The 16,816-nt window shown below is 35.6% G+C and overlaps 1 protein-coding gene across 21 annotated transcripts in view; it reads left to right on the top strand.

The window, feature by feature from the left end:
* The window catches only part of GULP1 (GULP PTB domain containing engulfment adaptor 1), a 328,660-nt gene extending 317,132 nt beyond the window's left edge, over positions 1–11,528 (top strand). For 13 of the 21 annotated variants that reach the window (XM_042243642.2, XM_060409645.1, XM_012131476.4 and 10 more), the window contains 2 exons: positions 1,609–1,703; positions 9,580–11,528. In XM_042243642.2, the coding sequence (XP_042099576.1) occupies positions 1,609–1,703; positions 9,580–9,651 (167 nt within the window). In that variant the 3' untranslated portion in view covers positions 9,652–11,528. Of the gene's footprint in view, positions 1–1,608; positions 1,704–6,437; positions 6,509–9,579 lie in introns of all 21 variants that reach the window. The other 8 variants (XM_042243641.2, XM_042243636.2, XM_060409648.1 and 5 more) reach the window with 1 other exon arrangement.
* The last annotated feature ends 5,288 nt before the right edge of the window (positions 11,529–16,816 follow it).

The following is a 16,816-nucleotide window of genomic DNA, read 5'->3' as shown; positions in this document are numbered from 1 at the left end:
GGTCCATCTAGTCAAGGCTGTGGTTTTTCCAGTAGTCATGCATGGATGTGACAGTTGGACCATAAAGAAAGCTGAGTGCCAAAGAATTGATGCTTTTGAACTGTGGTGTTGGAGAAGACTCTTGAGAGTCCCTTGGACTGCACGGAGATCAAACCAGTCAATCCTGAAGGAAATCAGTCCTGAATATTTATTGGAAGGACTGATGCTGAAGCTGAAGCTCCAATACTTTGGACACCTGATACAAAGAAGTCATTCTTTAGAAAAAACCCTGATGCTGGGAAGGATTGAAGGCAGGAGGAGAAGGGGACGACAGAGGATGAGATGGTTGGATGGTGTCACTGACTTGATGGACCTGAGTTTGGGTAAGCTCCAGGGGTTGTGATGGACAGGGAAGCCTGGCATACTGCAGTCAATGGAGTCACAAAGAGTCAGACACAACTGGGCAACTGAACTGAAATGTGAAAATCTTGCTACATTATAAATTTTATTGCCTATGGACAGTTTAATTTTTTGTCATTTAAGACTGGCTTTGAATGTATTCAGAGTAAAGAAATTTCTTTAAAAACTTTGTCATATAATAAGCCATAGAATATATAAAAGCTCCCTGTCTATATATTTTAAAGTATGCATTGCAACACATACTTTAAAATATATGCACAGGGATCTTTTTGATATTCTATTACTGTTGTGTTTTGGGGTTTTTTTGTTTTTGTTTTTTTTTTTTTTGGCCATGTGGCATGTGGGATCTTAGTTACTCTACCAGGAATTGAACCCGTTCCCCCTTCGTTGGAAACACGGAGTCTTAACAACTGGACAGCCAGAAAGTCCCCATTACTGCAATTTAAAAAAAAAAAAATTTATGTGAGGGATAGGAGACATTTTTAAAGAAATTGTCTCATTGTGGTTACCTAGGAAGGTGATATGATTTCATGCTACACAAGATATTATTCCTTAATTTTTTTTTTCTGACTAAAGGGTGAGATTAAAGTCCATGAACTATGATTTAAGCTACTTACTAATCTACCAGGTCCTACATATTGTGTCACTATTGTGTTTCAGGGTCATCAATAAACGGAATAGGGAAGTTTCAGTGAATAATACATTAATTTCAGTACATTTAAATTGCTTTAAAATGAATAAAAATGTAAAATAAAATAAATTTCTTCAGTAAAATGTAGATATTGAAATATACTAATTATCAAACATTTGGTGATTTTGCTATTTCTCACTTAGAGGCTTAAAAACCTCTCTGAATAATAGTCCTTTGCCACCAAATGGTTTTAAAATCATCATAAAAATGGATTTTTGCTTCCTTTTGGTCTTTACTGTGGATAGAGGCTCATTTGGTTATGCAGCTTCCCTGGTGGATCAGCTGGTAAAGAATATGCCTGCAATGGGGGAGACCTGGGTTTGATCCCTGTGCTGGGAAGATCCCATGAAAGAGGGTGATGCAACCCACTCCAATATTCTTGCCTGCAGAACTCCATAAACAGAGGAGCCTGGCAGGCCGCAGTCCATGGGGTCACAAACAGCTGGACATGACTGAACTGAACTTACTTCAACTCATTCCTTATCATTTCATTTACTATATCATTTTCTTCTTTTTAGAACGGGACCTGTTTGGAGCAGAACCTTTTGACCCATTTAACTGTGGAGCAGGGGATTTCCCACCAGACATTCAATCAAAACTAGATGAGATGCAGGTGATTATTTTAACAGATTGGCCCGTAATCTTTTTTTCTTTTTTCTTTGGTTCCTAGATAATGTTATATACTATAGTTGTTACCTTTCCCTTGAACTATTGTCAACTTACTTAAAATAATTGCTTTAAAATAACAATATACATTTAGCTCTAAAAATACTCAGAGGCTAAAGATAAAGTTTTGTTGTGTTTTGTTCTTAATGGTGCAATTTACAGTATCAATAAGGTGGTGCATATTTTTGATACAAAATTGCATGAATTCTTCATGAGTTCATTATTCAAAATCCAAAAATTAAAAGGTCATTGCATTAGATTTATAAGATTTGATCTCAGTCTTTTAAAACAATTATGAATTTCAAAATTGTGAATGGGTGAATGAAGGAAAAGCTTTGTAAGAGTGAAATCAGTCTTTTAAAGGAATCATTGTAAAAGAGGTCAACTCTATGGGTATGGATGGAAACTAAACTTTTGGCCACACTCTATTGTATACAGAAGTTGAAATATAATGTTGCACACACAAAATTTATATAATGTTATAAACCATGTGCCACAATTAATTAAAAAAGATTAAAGCTGATAGCTAAAACCAAGAATTCCAAAGAAGGGGGGTCTGGAGATGTAGAAAAAGAATGAAGTATTGTGGGCTCTTCTGGGCTCTTACTGAAGCAGCGGACACCAAATGACCACTTGTTGAGGAATGTAGTCCAGTTGCATTTTCATTTCTTTCTTTCCCTTTTATTTTTCAATTCTGAATTGTTCTGAAAGTTTGAAGATATTTTATGTAGTGGGCCATGATTAATAATTAGCACTATGAGCACTATAATAAGCTCTTCTCTTTATATTTCCTTTTATATCTTGATGAAGTTTTATATCCTATTTTTCACCAAAAAGACAATATATATGTGGTCGATTGCTGTCAGAGATCAGCTCATTATATCAATCAGCTTATATGAAGCTGACTGAAAAGATGTGATAAAGAGAAGATGTGATAAATTTACTTCTTCAGCCTGAACAATATACTCCCTCTTTTATGCTTTATTTCCTGGAAAAAAAATTAAGGGGGGGGGGGATTATGATCTTCTAACACTGAAAAAAACTCTACTTCTTAGAAAGATCATAAATATCCTTTCACTGATTTTGGGCTGAAGGTATGAAACGGTTTTTTAAGTATTATGTGATTTTCCTTATTATTCCAGATGTAATAATACCTCTCTATCTTAAAAGTTGGATTGTTTAACATATCTTGAAATTTTTTAAGAATATGTTAAAATAAAAATTTCTCAAGTTGAATGATTTATAATTCCCTTTTGCATAAAAAAATATTTTAAATCCTTACTACTGACTTAAACTTTTATTATAACATTTCATAAATACTTACAAAAAGTTGAAAAGCATTTTATCCTTATAGATCTTATATAACTGTTAATTCAAAACGTATCAATTAAAAGCAAAATTATAGCACCTAATAAAATTCTAATTACAAACTTTAATATAAGAGCATGGATTATTTTACTCGGCTGAAGCTAAAACCACCAACATCAAACTTCTGTTGATATCAGCATGTATCTTATTTGATGACACAGTTTTTGCACATCTTTTCTATAGTTCAAATACTAAGAGACTTCTTGCAAATAGTGCATAATTATTTAGTGATTGTACTTTATTTCTTTCATATGAAAATAATTTGTTTACCTTTTCATTAATTTTATCAATTATGCTTATTCTGCCCCGGCGCCGATGTTTTTGTAGGAACAGACAAAACCATGGACACTGATATGGTAGTATTTGCTCTCAAAGGTTATAAAAACCACAAAGAATTACTACTAATGTTTTTTTAGATTTTCACGCAACAAACATTTTCTATAGAGTTTTGAAGATAAGCCTATATCTCCAGATTTTTGTAGAAACCTAATTTGAGAAACACTGAATTGAAATGATTTAACATGTGTTAGATAAATAATGTTACACTGTGGTATTTTTGCTTTTGTTTTTGTTATTTCTTAATGTCTTTTTCATTCTTTTCTGCTTTCATGCTTGGTAGCGCCAGAGATGGTTGGTATATCATTTTCATATTTTAAACAAGTTATGGCTTCTTGAAGTTAAACCTTAATATTTGCATGCTTTATTTAATAAATATTCAAATAGCAGTTTACATGGATATGTCTGATTATTAGTTGTGTTTAAAGAGGTTTATACTCATATTTTGAAGTTTTTTTCAATGAATAAGTCACTATTGCATTGTCCATCTCATTGTTTGTCTGTTTCTTTTAATCCATGATTTATTTGCAAGTTTAACTAAAGTGAAATCATATTTTATCTAAAATCTATGACAGCTTTCATTATTAATCTTGTTAGCCTGATTAATTGAATGCACACATTTAGTTACTATTTTTATCTTTGCATAAAATGTAAAAACTTAATACAGTATAGGCGCTAATGGTAAACAATCCTCCTGCAATGCCAGGAGACATACTGGGCTTCAGGTTCGATCCCTGGGTCAGGAAGGTTCCCCAGAGAAGGGCCTGACAACCACTTGGAGAATCCCATGGACAGAGGAGCCTAGCAGTTCACAGTCCATAGCGTCACAAAGAGTCAGCACAACTGAAGAGACTTAGCATGCACGCATATAAATTATATTGAGTTAAGCTTACTGAAATTTTGGATTTTGCTGTTTTATTTACAGAGGAAATTGAAAAAACATCTCATGAGTGCAAGCATTTAAGCAGAACTATTAAGCCATATTTTTTATAAATTGTTAGAAAATTAGATATTTATTTGAAATCAATTATGTGGCTATCTGATTTGACATAATTTACATTTCTCATTACATGTCACTGGCAGGCAAATTAGTGTAATAGTATTGATATTCCAGAAGTGTACCTTATTCATTATAATAATTTAACATGTTAAAAAAGAACCATGGTAAGTCAATGAAAGATGAGTGAATTTTGCATTAAGTGATGTTAATTCAACTGTTTAATAATTTGGAAGATCAGTGTATATCTGAAATATACAACAAATATTCAGATAAATTTTGGAAACCTTGGGTAGTTTAAAATATTTGAAATACAATTACATACTTATCAGACTTTTGAATTACAAAGAAATTTTTATAAGGAAAATATGTACATGCAGTCTCCTATAGAAAAACTTCTATACTTCTTTTAATTCTGTTTTAAAAAGTATAACCATATTGTGTATATATAGTTAAAATAAGTAGACAAATGAAAAGGAAACTAAATAATCAACAGATAAAAAGGCAGTTGCTCAAAAAGGACCACAAATGGCTACATACTTGTAGACATGTTTAATCAAAGAAAACATGCAAATTAACAGCCGTAAATGCTACTTTTATTCATCAAATTAAGCATTTCATTTTTTACTAATATGAGTGCAAATGAAACTGTGATGAAACAAGCATTCTAAATCATTGCTGGGTCAAGATCAGTGCATAGCATCCCTCAGGCAGTAATTTGTTGCTAATACGTGTATTTCTATGTGGTATCAAAAACTTTAAGGCAATCTATCCTGAAGAGAAAATAACTATGAATATGGAAACTCTCTATGTATAGAAACATCCAGTCAACCTTATTTAAAATTATAAATTAAGGAAACAAATCATATTAAAATTAATAAAACATCATAAAATCATCAAATTAGTTTTACATGGACTCAAAGAAATTTGTTCTGCTAAGATTAAAAAATAGAATACACAAATTTATATATAATGTATGTAATACATCAAATAAATGTTATATATACTATATAGTATATTATATTATTAAATTATTTTTTAAATTTATAGTTAGAGGAAAGGGAGATTCAAAGGACATACTTCAACATGTTAATTGTTATATATGAGTGGTTTTTATCTTCCTTGATATACTTTTCTATTTCAAAGTAAGAAAATACAATTGGGGAAAACATTTTATATAACAAATATTATTAATAATATATTAATAATAAAATCATTATTTTGTGTGATGTTAATTATAGTCTCCATTCCATCCCTACATAAGTTAAATAAGCCTCATTTTCATTCAGAGGTTTAAAATTCAAGAGTATATGAAACTTTAGAAGGACTGAGAATTTGTTAAATCATGATTTTCTAAATGAAACCTAGAGAGGAAGAGTCAGAATATGTGTGGGAAATTTTATTTTAGGAGGAAAGAAAACCAAGAAGCCATGTGACAATGCGTCTGTCAAAAGAGATAATTAAGTTAATCTAAAAGGAATCCAAAAGGATCCTTATAATAACTTGGAGGAAAAAATAAATAAAAAGAAAAAAGAAAAAAAAACACCTTAATAGACCAAATAAATAAATAAACATAATAAAATTTGGAGCACAAATAATTTAAAAAAAAAACTTAGAGACATTCTTATAATTAATATATAAATATTTTTTGCTGCTGTTGAAATAATGATCAGCTCCTATCTTACTTTAATTACTATTCTGCTTTTCCTATAGTAATAGCACATTGATAAATTATATTTTCAGGGTAATTAAAGAGATAGTGGTTTAACTTCAGAATGAACTGATAACATTTTAAAAACAATGATATCAAATCTTTGCAAAAGATTTGTACCCACAGTACCCACAGTACTTGTCTATCTATCTAATAATATTCCAGAAGATGATATGGTACATAGATCCTCATATATCCAAATAAAATATTTTAAAAGAAGTTTATTTACAGTATTTTCAGTTTAAAGTATTGACTTTTCTATTTGGCAGCTGTTTAGACAATATGCATATAGGTGGCAAAATATTTCTGCTTGTGACAAGAATAGGCTTTTAAATAAATGGTAAGTACTCTGACTTTTACTTAACTAAATAGAATTTGTGTCTCAAATAATGAGAAATAGTTTTGAAAAACCACTGAAGTGATGATATTGCCCTGTGGACTTTTTGCTGTAGACATAATGAAGAGCATTCTCAAAACAGTAATAGCGAAAAAGGAGTGGCTTGCATTTTGTAATGATTCTCTTCCTCTATATGATACTGTTTGCATTGAACTTATAATAAAAGTACATTAGACACCAATTCTATTTGAAGGTAACTCAAATTCCTCACGAAGAAGGCAATGGCAATCCACTCCAGTACTCTTGCCTAGAAAATCCCATGGACGAAGGAGCCTGGTGGGCCGCAGTCCATGGGGTCGCTAAGAGTCGGACACGACTGAGTGACTTCACTTTCACTTTTCACTTTCATGCGTTGGAGAAGGAAATGGCAACCCACTCCAGTGTTCTTGCCTGGAGAATCCCAGGGACGGGGGAGCCTGGTGGGCTGCCATCTACGGGTCGCACAGGGTCGGACACGACTGAAGCGACTTAGCAGCAGCAGCAGCAAATTCCTCAAATTCATTTGAGGAAATGCAAATGAATATGTGTTTGGCTGCCATCTAATTAAATGAAAGACAAAGCAGAACGGAGGACAGAGAAGCCTTCTCTTTGAGAGAGATTTTCTTTCTCTTTTTTTTTAATTTAAAAAATTTTTACTTTTACTTTATTTTGCTTTACAATACTGTATTGGTTTCTTTTCCTCAGGAACAGACTGCTGTCTACATTTCATTTTATGGGCAAGGATGGGTATGGGAGAGATAGTAAGGTCAGAGATGGTCCATCATTCAATTACTTTGTGCAGAAAAGAAGAGAGCTTTGAGAAGGACAAAATCCTTTGCCACTGAATCTTTACTAAAACTCTTTGAAAAAAATTTTTTTCACAACAATTGGGTCCTTGCTATTAATAAATTAAAGGCAGTTTAACTTCCAGAAGCATTTAAAACATGCTATGAAAAAGTGTTAGCCTCTCAGTCATGTCCAACTCTTTGTGACCCCATGGACTGTAGACCACGAGACTCCTCTGTCCATTGGATTTCCCAGACAAGAATACTGGAATGGGTTGCTGTTTCCTTCTCCAGGGGATCATCCTCACCCAGGAATCAAACCCTAGTCTCCCACATTGCAGGCAGATTCTTTACCATCTGAGCCACCAGGGAAGATGCTAAAACATGCTGGAGTGAGTGGGATTCAAATAATTTGCAAATGCAAGCAACTGCAAACCTAGTTGTTTGGTAGCTCAATCATGTCTGGCTCTTTTGAGATTTTGAGACAAGGATTTTGTCTTGCCAGACTCCTCTGTCCATGGTATTTCCCAGGCAAGAATACTGGAGTGAGTTGCCGTTTCCTTCTCCAGGTGTTAACAGGTCCAAGCTTGCTCTGCTTGTCATACAATAGGCCAATGAATCCAAGAGACAAGGTGTTGAGGCAAGGAAGAGACTTTAATCAGGGAGCTGGCAGACTGAGAACATGGAAGGCTAGCGCCTCCAAATAACCATCTTCTTGGGGTCTGGATGCCAGGTTCCTTTATAGATCAGAGAAAAAGAATCAATGAGGAGTTAACATCAAAAGGCAGAATAAAGAGGGAGATGGAGTGGGAAGTAAAGTGAAAGGGTCTTCAGTCTTGCAAAACATCTCCAGGGGAATGCCCAGCCTTCAGAAGGGGTGTGTTAATCTCTTCTATTCACAGGTGGGCAGGAACAAAGTGTCTCTCCATAAGCTAAACAAAGGCACTTTTGTTTACCATCAAGCAGAGGGGCATGGTCCTCCAGGCAAGCCATTTAGTATAATTATAATAATGAAAGCAAGTCAAAGAAACAGTTTCCAACATGGAGTCAGAATTGGCTTCTTCCCTGCAACACAGGGAATATTCCCAATGCAGAGATTGAAGCAGCATCTCCTGCATTGGCAGGTAGGTTCTTTACCACTGAGTCGCCAGGGAAGCTGTAGAGGAAGCTCTTTCCATGGCAAAGTGGTCTGCAGTCCATTGCCACCATAGGACCCCCTACATAGGATACAGTATTGCAATTCCTAAATGCAATGCGGTTTATTTTACCAGGCTCTGGTCAGTGAAAGGTGAAAACTATTAAAGAAAGAAAGAAAGATGAAAACTATTAAGCTGTCATCAACTTGAGATCTAGCTATTGTGCTTATACTTAAATGAACATTGACCTTTAAAAGTTAAGGAATCTTTTTAAGCTACAGTAGAATGACAGAAAGTAGACTTTACTGAAAAAAAACATTTAAGTCTTAAAGTTAATTCCACATCGTTCTGTTTTCTTCTGTCTCTTATGGATGCTCAGTTCAGTTCAGTCGCTCAGTCGTGTCCGACTCTTTGTGACCCCATGGACTGCAGCAAGCCAGGCTTCCCTGTCCATCACCAACTCCCGGAGCCTACTCAAACTCATGTCCATAGAGTTGGTGATGCCATCCAACCATCTCATCCTCTGTCATCCCCTTCTTCTCCCACCTTCAATCTTGCCCAGCATCAGGGTCTTTGCCAAGGAGTCAGTTAGCATCAGGTGGTCAACGTATTGGAGCTTCAGCTTCCAATGAATATTCAGGATTGATTTCCTTTAGGATGGACTGGTTGGATCTCCTTGCAGTCCAAGAGACTCTCAAGAGTCTTCTCCAACACCAGAGTTCAAAAGTATCAATTCTTCTGTGCTCAGCTTTTTTTATAATCCAGCTCTCACATCATAGATGACTACTGGAAAAACCATAGCTTTGACTAGACGGACCTTTGTTGGCAGAGTAATGTCTCTGCTTTTTAATATGCTGTCCAGGTTGGTCATATGTTTTTAATATGCTGTCTAGCTAGCTTACGGATGCTAACCTCATGTATATTTAAAACATTTAAAATGTTGATGGATATAAAAGCACTTGATACAAATTTGACAAGTCAGCATTTGACATATAATTATTTCTTTTTGATCAAAGCATGAAGATTTCAACTTTTTTCATAGTCTTTTTCATTTACAGATTTATTTTCTATCTATGAACGTTTCCTATTTTAATGATTTTACTTTGTTTTACAGGAGGGGTTCAAAATGGGACTAACTCTTGAAGGCACAGTATTTTGTCTCGACCCTTTAGACAGCAGGTGCTGATGTAAAGAACAAGAGGTCCTGAATCTGTTAAAATTGTTTGGTATACGTATATATATATATATATATCAGTCATTATTACTTATGTCAGATATTATAAATGTGCCAATATATTTTTGAGTCTCTTAACTTTTTGCGAATTATTTCAGTAAAATTTCCTAATGTATTCACTGTTGATCTGTAACATTTTGCTTTAAAAATTCACTGTAAATTAAATCATACTTTTGTGTTCCTTTCAGTTTGTTTGTAGAATTTATAATTGAAAGACAGATTATCCAAATATCTGCCTAATTATGCTCATTCTCTAGGCTGCTAGTTTATTATTAATTTCTCAAAAGTCATACCTAAAAGATACTTTTCAGAATCCTAAGAGATATACCAATGCCAAACTAAATATGTTCTATATTCAAACCAATAAACATGTTACCATTCATTAGACAGATATCATTTTATGTATCAAATGTTGTTCATATTATTAGGAAAATGTGAACATTGAATATAACACCACCATATCATTTTTAACAGGTAAAATAACAGAAATATAAATTTCAATAATTAAACTAAATGTGTTTAGAGTTGTTATTATTAAGTTCAAGGTAATAATGTTAGCTATTATTATCAGCTATACTCTAAATATTTTATTTCATCCATAAAGATTGTGGAACAATAAAAGCTTGCTATTCACAAAGGACTTAAAATGTAGTTCCTATCAAGATAAGTTACATTACTAAACATCTAAATGTCATTTGATCTGATGTTTCCTAAAAATGATTTGGACTATATACTGCCTGTAGTTGCAGCATCTATTACCCATATTTACTTTACCAAATAAATTTTTTCTCACTGAATACGACTATTCTTCTTATATTTCTCCATTGATTAAAATATTTTCTCACCAAGGTTTATTTTGTGATAGCCCATTAATTCTGATACTTTAAAAAATCTATGGCACCTTTTCTTTATGAATTATCAATATTATTTAGCAAATTTAATGTTTTTTCTGTTAAAGTCAGGATCTCATTTTTGAAATGAATGAAATTTCTGTTCAGTTTAGTCTTTATCCTGAACAATAACATTTTCTTGCACCTGATTCTTATGCTGGTGAACTTCAGCTTTTAAAAAAAAAAAAAAATGTTTTCTACATCTTCACCCGTTATGTAACAGACTCTAATTTATACAGAGTGTAGCAAAAATTTATGGTCAGATATATAATTTGGTTTATCTCATTATAAGAAAAGTAAATTAAATTAATGAAAATGTGAGCTTAGATAGAAGGTAGATCTCAAAAATTTTTCTTTTCTTTTAGTCATGGAAATTTTCTTCATGTGCTAAAGGTACATTTTCACTAGGAACAGAAATCAAATATGCTTATGCAATATTATATTTGTATGTATCTTCATAATATTCTATGGTCTATATAAGCCTTCCTGTTTGTTTTCTGTTATCTGTTCAGTTGTACTTTAATTAGAGGGTAGTATATGTTTCATAAAGAAGAGTCTTTATAATTTTGTTTGTCATATAGTATTTTGGAATTTGTATAATGAGGATGTTTAGAAGCCCTATCAATGGCTTTTTTTAACAGATAGAATTTGTATTTTTATTGTACTTTAAAAAGCTTTATGTAATAGGTATATATTTAGTGGCAATTTATTATCAATGGCAACACAATAGAGTACTTTGCACATTTAAAATGTTCCTTTACCGATTTTTAAAGGTAATCAATCCTGCTACGGCATGATTAAATAGTATATATAATTGGTCATTATTATAAACATTTTATTTCACCAGTGCATTTTTATGAAGATCCAGTTGCAAATTGTATTTCTATGTAAACTCAATGATATGTTTGATTTTGCTGAGAATAAATGATTTTAAATAAATTAAATTGTATAATTTATATTTGTATATATTATAACTCATTAACTAATCTCTAATTCATTTAGAAACATTCTGAAGCTAATCTCATGCCAGATTTTACTGGCTGTAAATTGGTGTCAAAAGAAAGACAGAAAGGGAAAGAAGGAAGCAGAAATTTCTTACAGCCCGCACACATTCTAGCTTTATGATCGAACATCATTCCGTTGTGAAAACAGGAGACTTCATCTTGTTGGTGAGAGAGGTCAGAGTTTGCTTCCTTTTACCAGAAGTGTCTGGTATAATAACTGTGTTATATAAATATCTCTTTTCAGAACGGAGAGCCTTTTTATCCTAGTAATACAAAGGGTATGTTGGCTGACAGTCTTATAAAGGTGGACCTGATAATAGAATTTAAGTTGTGGCCAATTAGAATGTCGTAAAGTTTTAAACCTATTTAAAACACAATGTTAAGTATTTTAATGGTACACAGGACACGTGCACAGCCTTAGCACAACAATGAGCACTTTATCCATCTGTTCAATAAAATTAGTTTATTACTCCATGTGAATAACATGTATTAGGTGGATAAGAAAACATTTGGTAAGTTTCTAGCTGCTGCTGCTGCTGCTACTGCTAAGTTGCTTCAGTCGTGTCCGACCCTGTGTGACCCCACAGATGTCAGCCCATCAGGCTCCCCCGTCCCTGGGATTCTCCAGGCAAGAACACTGGAGTGGGTTGCCATTTCCTTCTCCAATGCATGAAAGTGAAAAGTGAAAGTGAAGTCACTCAGTCGTGTCTGACTCTTAGCGACCCCATGGACTTCAGCCTGCCAGGCTCCTCGTCCATGGGATTTTCTAGGCAAGAGTACTGGAGTGGGATGCCATTGCCTTCTCTGAAGTTTCTAGCAGACATTGTTAAACAGAAGATGACCAGATCCCTGCCTTAGGTTAGTTTATTGTCCTAAAGGAAAACTAAGATATTTATATGAATTAGTAAATGAAAACTTATATGTATTAAAGTACAATGTGACACAAATATTAATATTTAGCTATGCTTAAATTTGGGTTCCTAGTACTGGCCAGTGTCTATCATGTTAGAAATCTAGGGTGAGACTTATGAAGACAGGCCAATAAGAATAATTTTCTTCATCTTTTCTTGTTATATTGTGTATTTGATTTTTTTAGTTTTAGTCACTTTATGGGACTTCACTTTCAGATAGAATTTCTGATAGATTTTGTGCTGTTACATTTCTAAATACTGACTTCTATTTTTGCTCTTTTTGATGTTACTTAACATAACCATGGAGAAGGCAATGGCACCCCACTCCAGTACTCTTGCCTGGAAAATCCCATGGACGGAGGAGCCTGGTGGGCTGCAGTCCATGGGGTTGCTAAGAGTCAGACACGACTGAGCAATTTCACTTTCACTTTTCACTTTCATGCATTGGAGAAGGAAATGGCAACCCACTTCAGTGTTCTTGTCTGGAGAATCCCAGGGATGGGGAGCCTGGTGGGCTGCTGTCTATGGGGTTACACAGAGTCAGACACAACTGAAGTGACTTAGCAGCAACATAACCATGAAAAAAAACCTGGCTGTTAATAATTTTTCTGTTCCAGTGTTTCCATCTATAGTTCCAAATTCAATATTTATTCATGATTTTGGGTTTCAGCCTCTGTTAAATTACTTGAAGAATCTTGGACTCAGTTTTGACAACTAAATCCCAGACTCCACCCAAGCTACACTCTTTTGGGGCGGCTAACACACTGTTGATATGGGTATGGCTAGTATGCCCTCAGCCACCTGTGACTCATCCAAGAAGCACCTAATTTCATTGTCTTCTCCTTCCTAGATAACCTCAGACAAATATCTCAAGAACTTCTCCCTCTAACACCCATCTCATAAATTTTACACAGACTTAGTTACATACCTTTGTTCCATATATTAACCTTTATTATTAAGGTCTGAATGTAACCCACTTATAAAATTCTGTTCCTCTAAAGATATTTCTTTGGAATTCATCTGAAATGGTATTCCTTTACTCTAGTGAGACCACCTCTTAATAATTTATCATCTATTTCTTTACTTTCAAATTCAGTTCATTCAGTCGCTCTGTCTTTTCTGCCTCTTTGCGACCCCATGAACCACAGCAGGCCAGGCCTCCCTGTCCATCACCAACTCCTGGAGTCCACCTAAACGATGTCGGATTCGTGATCTCCAAAGAAGAAGATTTAACTTTGGGACCAGGGACCAGTCTTTATCACCCAAGAGCTTTTGTATAGTGGAATTTTATTAAAGTGAGAAAGGGACTGAGAAAGCTTCTGACATAGACATCAGAAGGGGGTGGAGAGTGCCCCCTTCACTAGTCTTAGCAAGAGAGTTATATACTTTTTAATTAATTATAACCAGAAATCAAAAGAATGTCTCAAGTTTGTGAAAATTTTACGAGACCCACTCCCACAATTTACATTTTAGGATAACAGGATTAGAATTTAGCAATAGGAAGATCTGACCAGACCCACTCCCGTAGTATACATTCTAAAATATCAGGATTAGTCAGAAGGTTTTCAGGAAGGAGAAACTGTCCTCAAGGATGATACATTGTTGTTATATAAGCCCTCAGTTCAGTTCAGTTCAGTCACTCAGTGGTGTTCGACTCTTTGCGACCCCATGAATCGCAGCACGCCAGGCCTCCCTGTCCATCACCAACTCCCGGAGTTCACTCAGACTCACGTCTATCGAGTCAGTGATGCCATCCAGCCATCTCATCCTCTGTCATCCCCTTCTTCTGCCCCCAATCCCTCCCAGCATCAAAGTCTTTTCCAATGAGTCAACTTCGCATGAGGTGGCCAAAGTACTGGAAACTAAAGTTTCAGCTTTAGTATCATCCCTTCCAAAGAAATCCCAGAGCTGATCTCCTTTAGGATGGACTGGTTGGATCTCCTTGCAGTCCAAGGGACTCTCAAGAGTCTTCTCCAACACCACAGTTCAAAAGCATCAATTCTTCGGCGCTCAGCCTTCTTCACAGTCCAACTCTCACATCCATACATGACCACAAGAAAAACCATAGCCTTGACTAGACGGACCTTAGTCGGCAAAGTAATGTCTCTGCTTTTGAATATGCTATCAAGTTTGGTCATAACTTTTCTTCTAAGGAGTAAGCATCTTTTAATTTCATACCATAGTACAGAGCTTAAACTGAGTTGTTTGTTGTGTAATCATCATTTCTAGGGAGAAGGCAATGGCACCCCACTCCAGTACTTTTGCCTGGAAAATCCCATGGACTGAGGAGCCTGGCAGGCTGCAGTCCCTGGGGTCGCTGTGAGTCAGACACGACTGAGTGACTTCACTTTCACTTTTCACTTTCATGCATTGGAGAAGGAAATGGCAACCCACTCCAGTATTCTTGCCTGGAGAATCCCAGGGACCATGGAGCCTGGTGGGCTGCCTTCTGTGGGGTAGGACAGAGTTGGACATGACTGAAGCAACTTAGCAGCAGCAGCAATTCTGGGCTTAAAGAAAAAAAAAAAATCTTACGTGACTAAGACTAAGGACTGTAGAGAAAAAAAATAAAACGTTTGTCCTTTCTTCTTCTTTAAGAACCCCAGACCCCTCTCTCCTCCTCGGGGACTCCAGACTCCTTATCAACCTGCATAGGAATTTACTCTCATTCCCCCCTTTTCTTTCAAAAGAATTATGTTGCCAAGGGAAAGGAGCATCATTTTCATTCCATAACTACTTCCTGCTGTTTAGGCATGTGGTCCCTAAATTGTTGAATCAACATGTTATCCTAACCCTCATATTGAGGGTCTCTGATCCAGGGGCCCCAAATAATAGTTGGAGGAGGTTGTGGGACTCATAGGAGCTTGAACAACCATTGATAACTTAAAAGCTTTCAGAAAGTTAGAAACAAATCCCATCATACAGTTACAGGTGTAAGGCAAAATAGTCATTCACTTCAGTTCAGTTCAGTCGCACAGTCGTGCCCGAGTATTTGTGACCCCATGAACCGCAGTACACCAGGCCTGCCTGTCCATCACCAACTCCCAGAGCTTACTCAAACTCATGTCCATTGAGTTGGTGATGCCATTCAACCATCTCATCCTCTGTCATCCCTTTCTCCTCCTGCCCCCAATCTTTCCCAGCATCAGGGTCTTTTCCAGTAAGTCAACTCTTCACGTCAGGTGGCCAAAGTATTGGAGTTTCAGCTTCAACATCATTCCTTCCAATGAACACTCAGGACTGATCTCAAGGATGGACTGGTTGGATCTCCTTGCAGTCCAAGGGACCCTCAAGAGTCTTCTCCAACACCACAGTTCAAAAGCGTCAATTCTTCTGTGCTCAGCTTTCTTTATACTCCAAAGCTCACAACCATACATGACTACTGGAAAAACCATAGCCTTGACTACATGAACCTTTGTTTATAAAGTAATTTCTCTGATTTTTAATATGCTGTCTAGGTTGGCCATAATTTTTCTTCCAAGGAGCAAGAGTCTTTCAATTTCATGGCTGCAATCACCATCTGCAGTGATTTTGGAGCCCAGAAAAATAAAGTCAGCCATTGTTTCCACTGTTTCCCCATCTATTTGCCATGAATTGATGGGACTGGATGCCATGATCTTAGTTTTCTGAATGTTGAGCTTTAAGCCAACTCTTTCACTCTCTTCTTTCACTTTCATCGAGAGCCTCTTTAGTTCTTCACTTTCTGCCTTTGCATATCTGAGGCTATTAATATTTCTCCTGGCAATCTTGATTCCAGCTTGTGCTTCCTTCAGCCCAGTGTTTCTCATGATGTACTCTGCATATAAGTTAAATAAGCAGGGTGACAATATACAGCCTTGCCATACTCCTTTTCCTATTTGGAACCAGTTAGTTGTTCCATGTCCATTTCTAACTGTTGCTTCCTGACCTGTATACAGGTTTCTCAAGAGGCAGGTTAGGTGGTCTGGTATTCCCATCTCTTTCAGAATTTTCCAGTTTAATGTGATCCACCAAATCAAAGACTTTGGCATAGTCATTAAAGCAGAAATAGATGTTTTTCTGGAACTGTCTTGCTTTTTTGATGATCCAGCGGATGTTGGCAGTTTGATCTCTGGTTCCTCTGCCTTTTCTAAAACCAGCTTGAACATCTGAATTCATGGTTCATGTATTGCTGAAGCCTGGCTTGGAGAATTTTGAACACTACTTTGCTAGCGTGTGAGATGAGTGGAACTGTGAAGTAGTTTGAGCATTCTTTGGCATTGCCTTACTTTGGGATTGGAATGAAAACTGACCTTTTCCAGTCCTGTGACCACTACTGAATTTTCCAAATTTG

This window comes from Ovis aries, chromosome 2 (genome assembly GCF_016772045.2).
Source record: "Ovis aries strain OAR_USU_Benz2616 breed Rambouillet chromosome 2, ARS-UI_Ramb_v3.0, whole genome shotgun sequence".
NCBI lineage: Eukaryota > Metazoa > Chordata > Mammalia > Artiodactyla > Bovidae > Ovis > Ovis aries.
The sequence above is the reverse complement of the archived record's forward strand: the minus strand, read 5'-3'. Positions and strand labels throughout refer to the sequence as shown.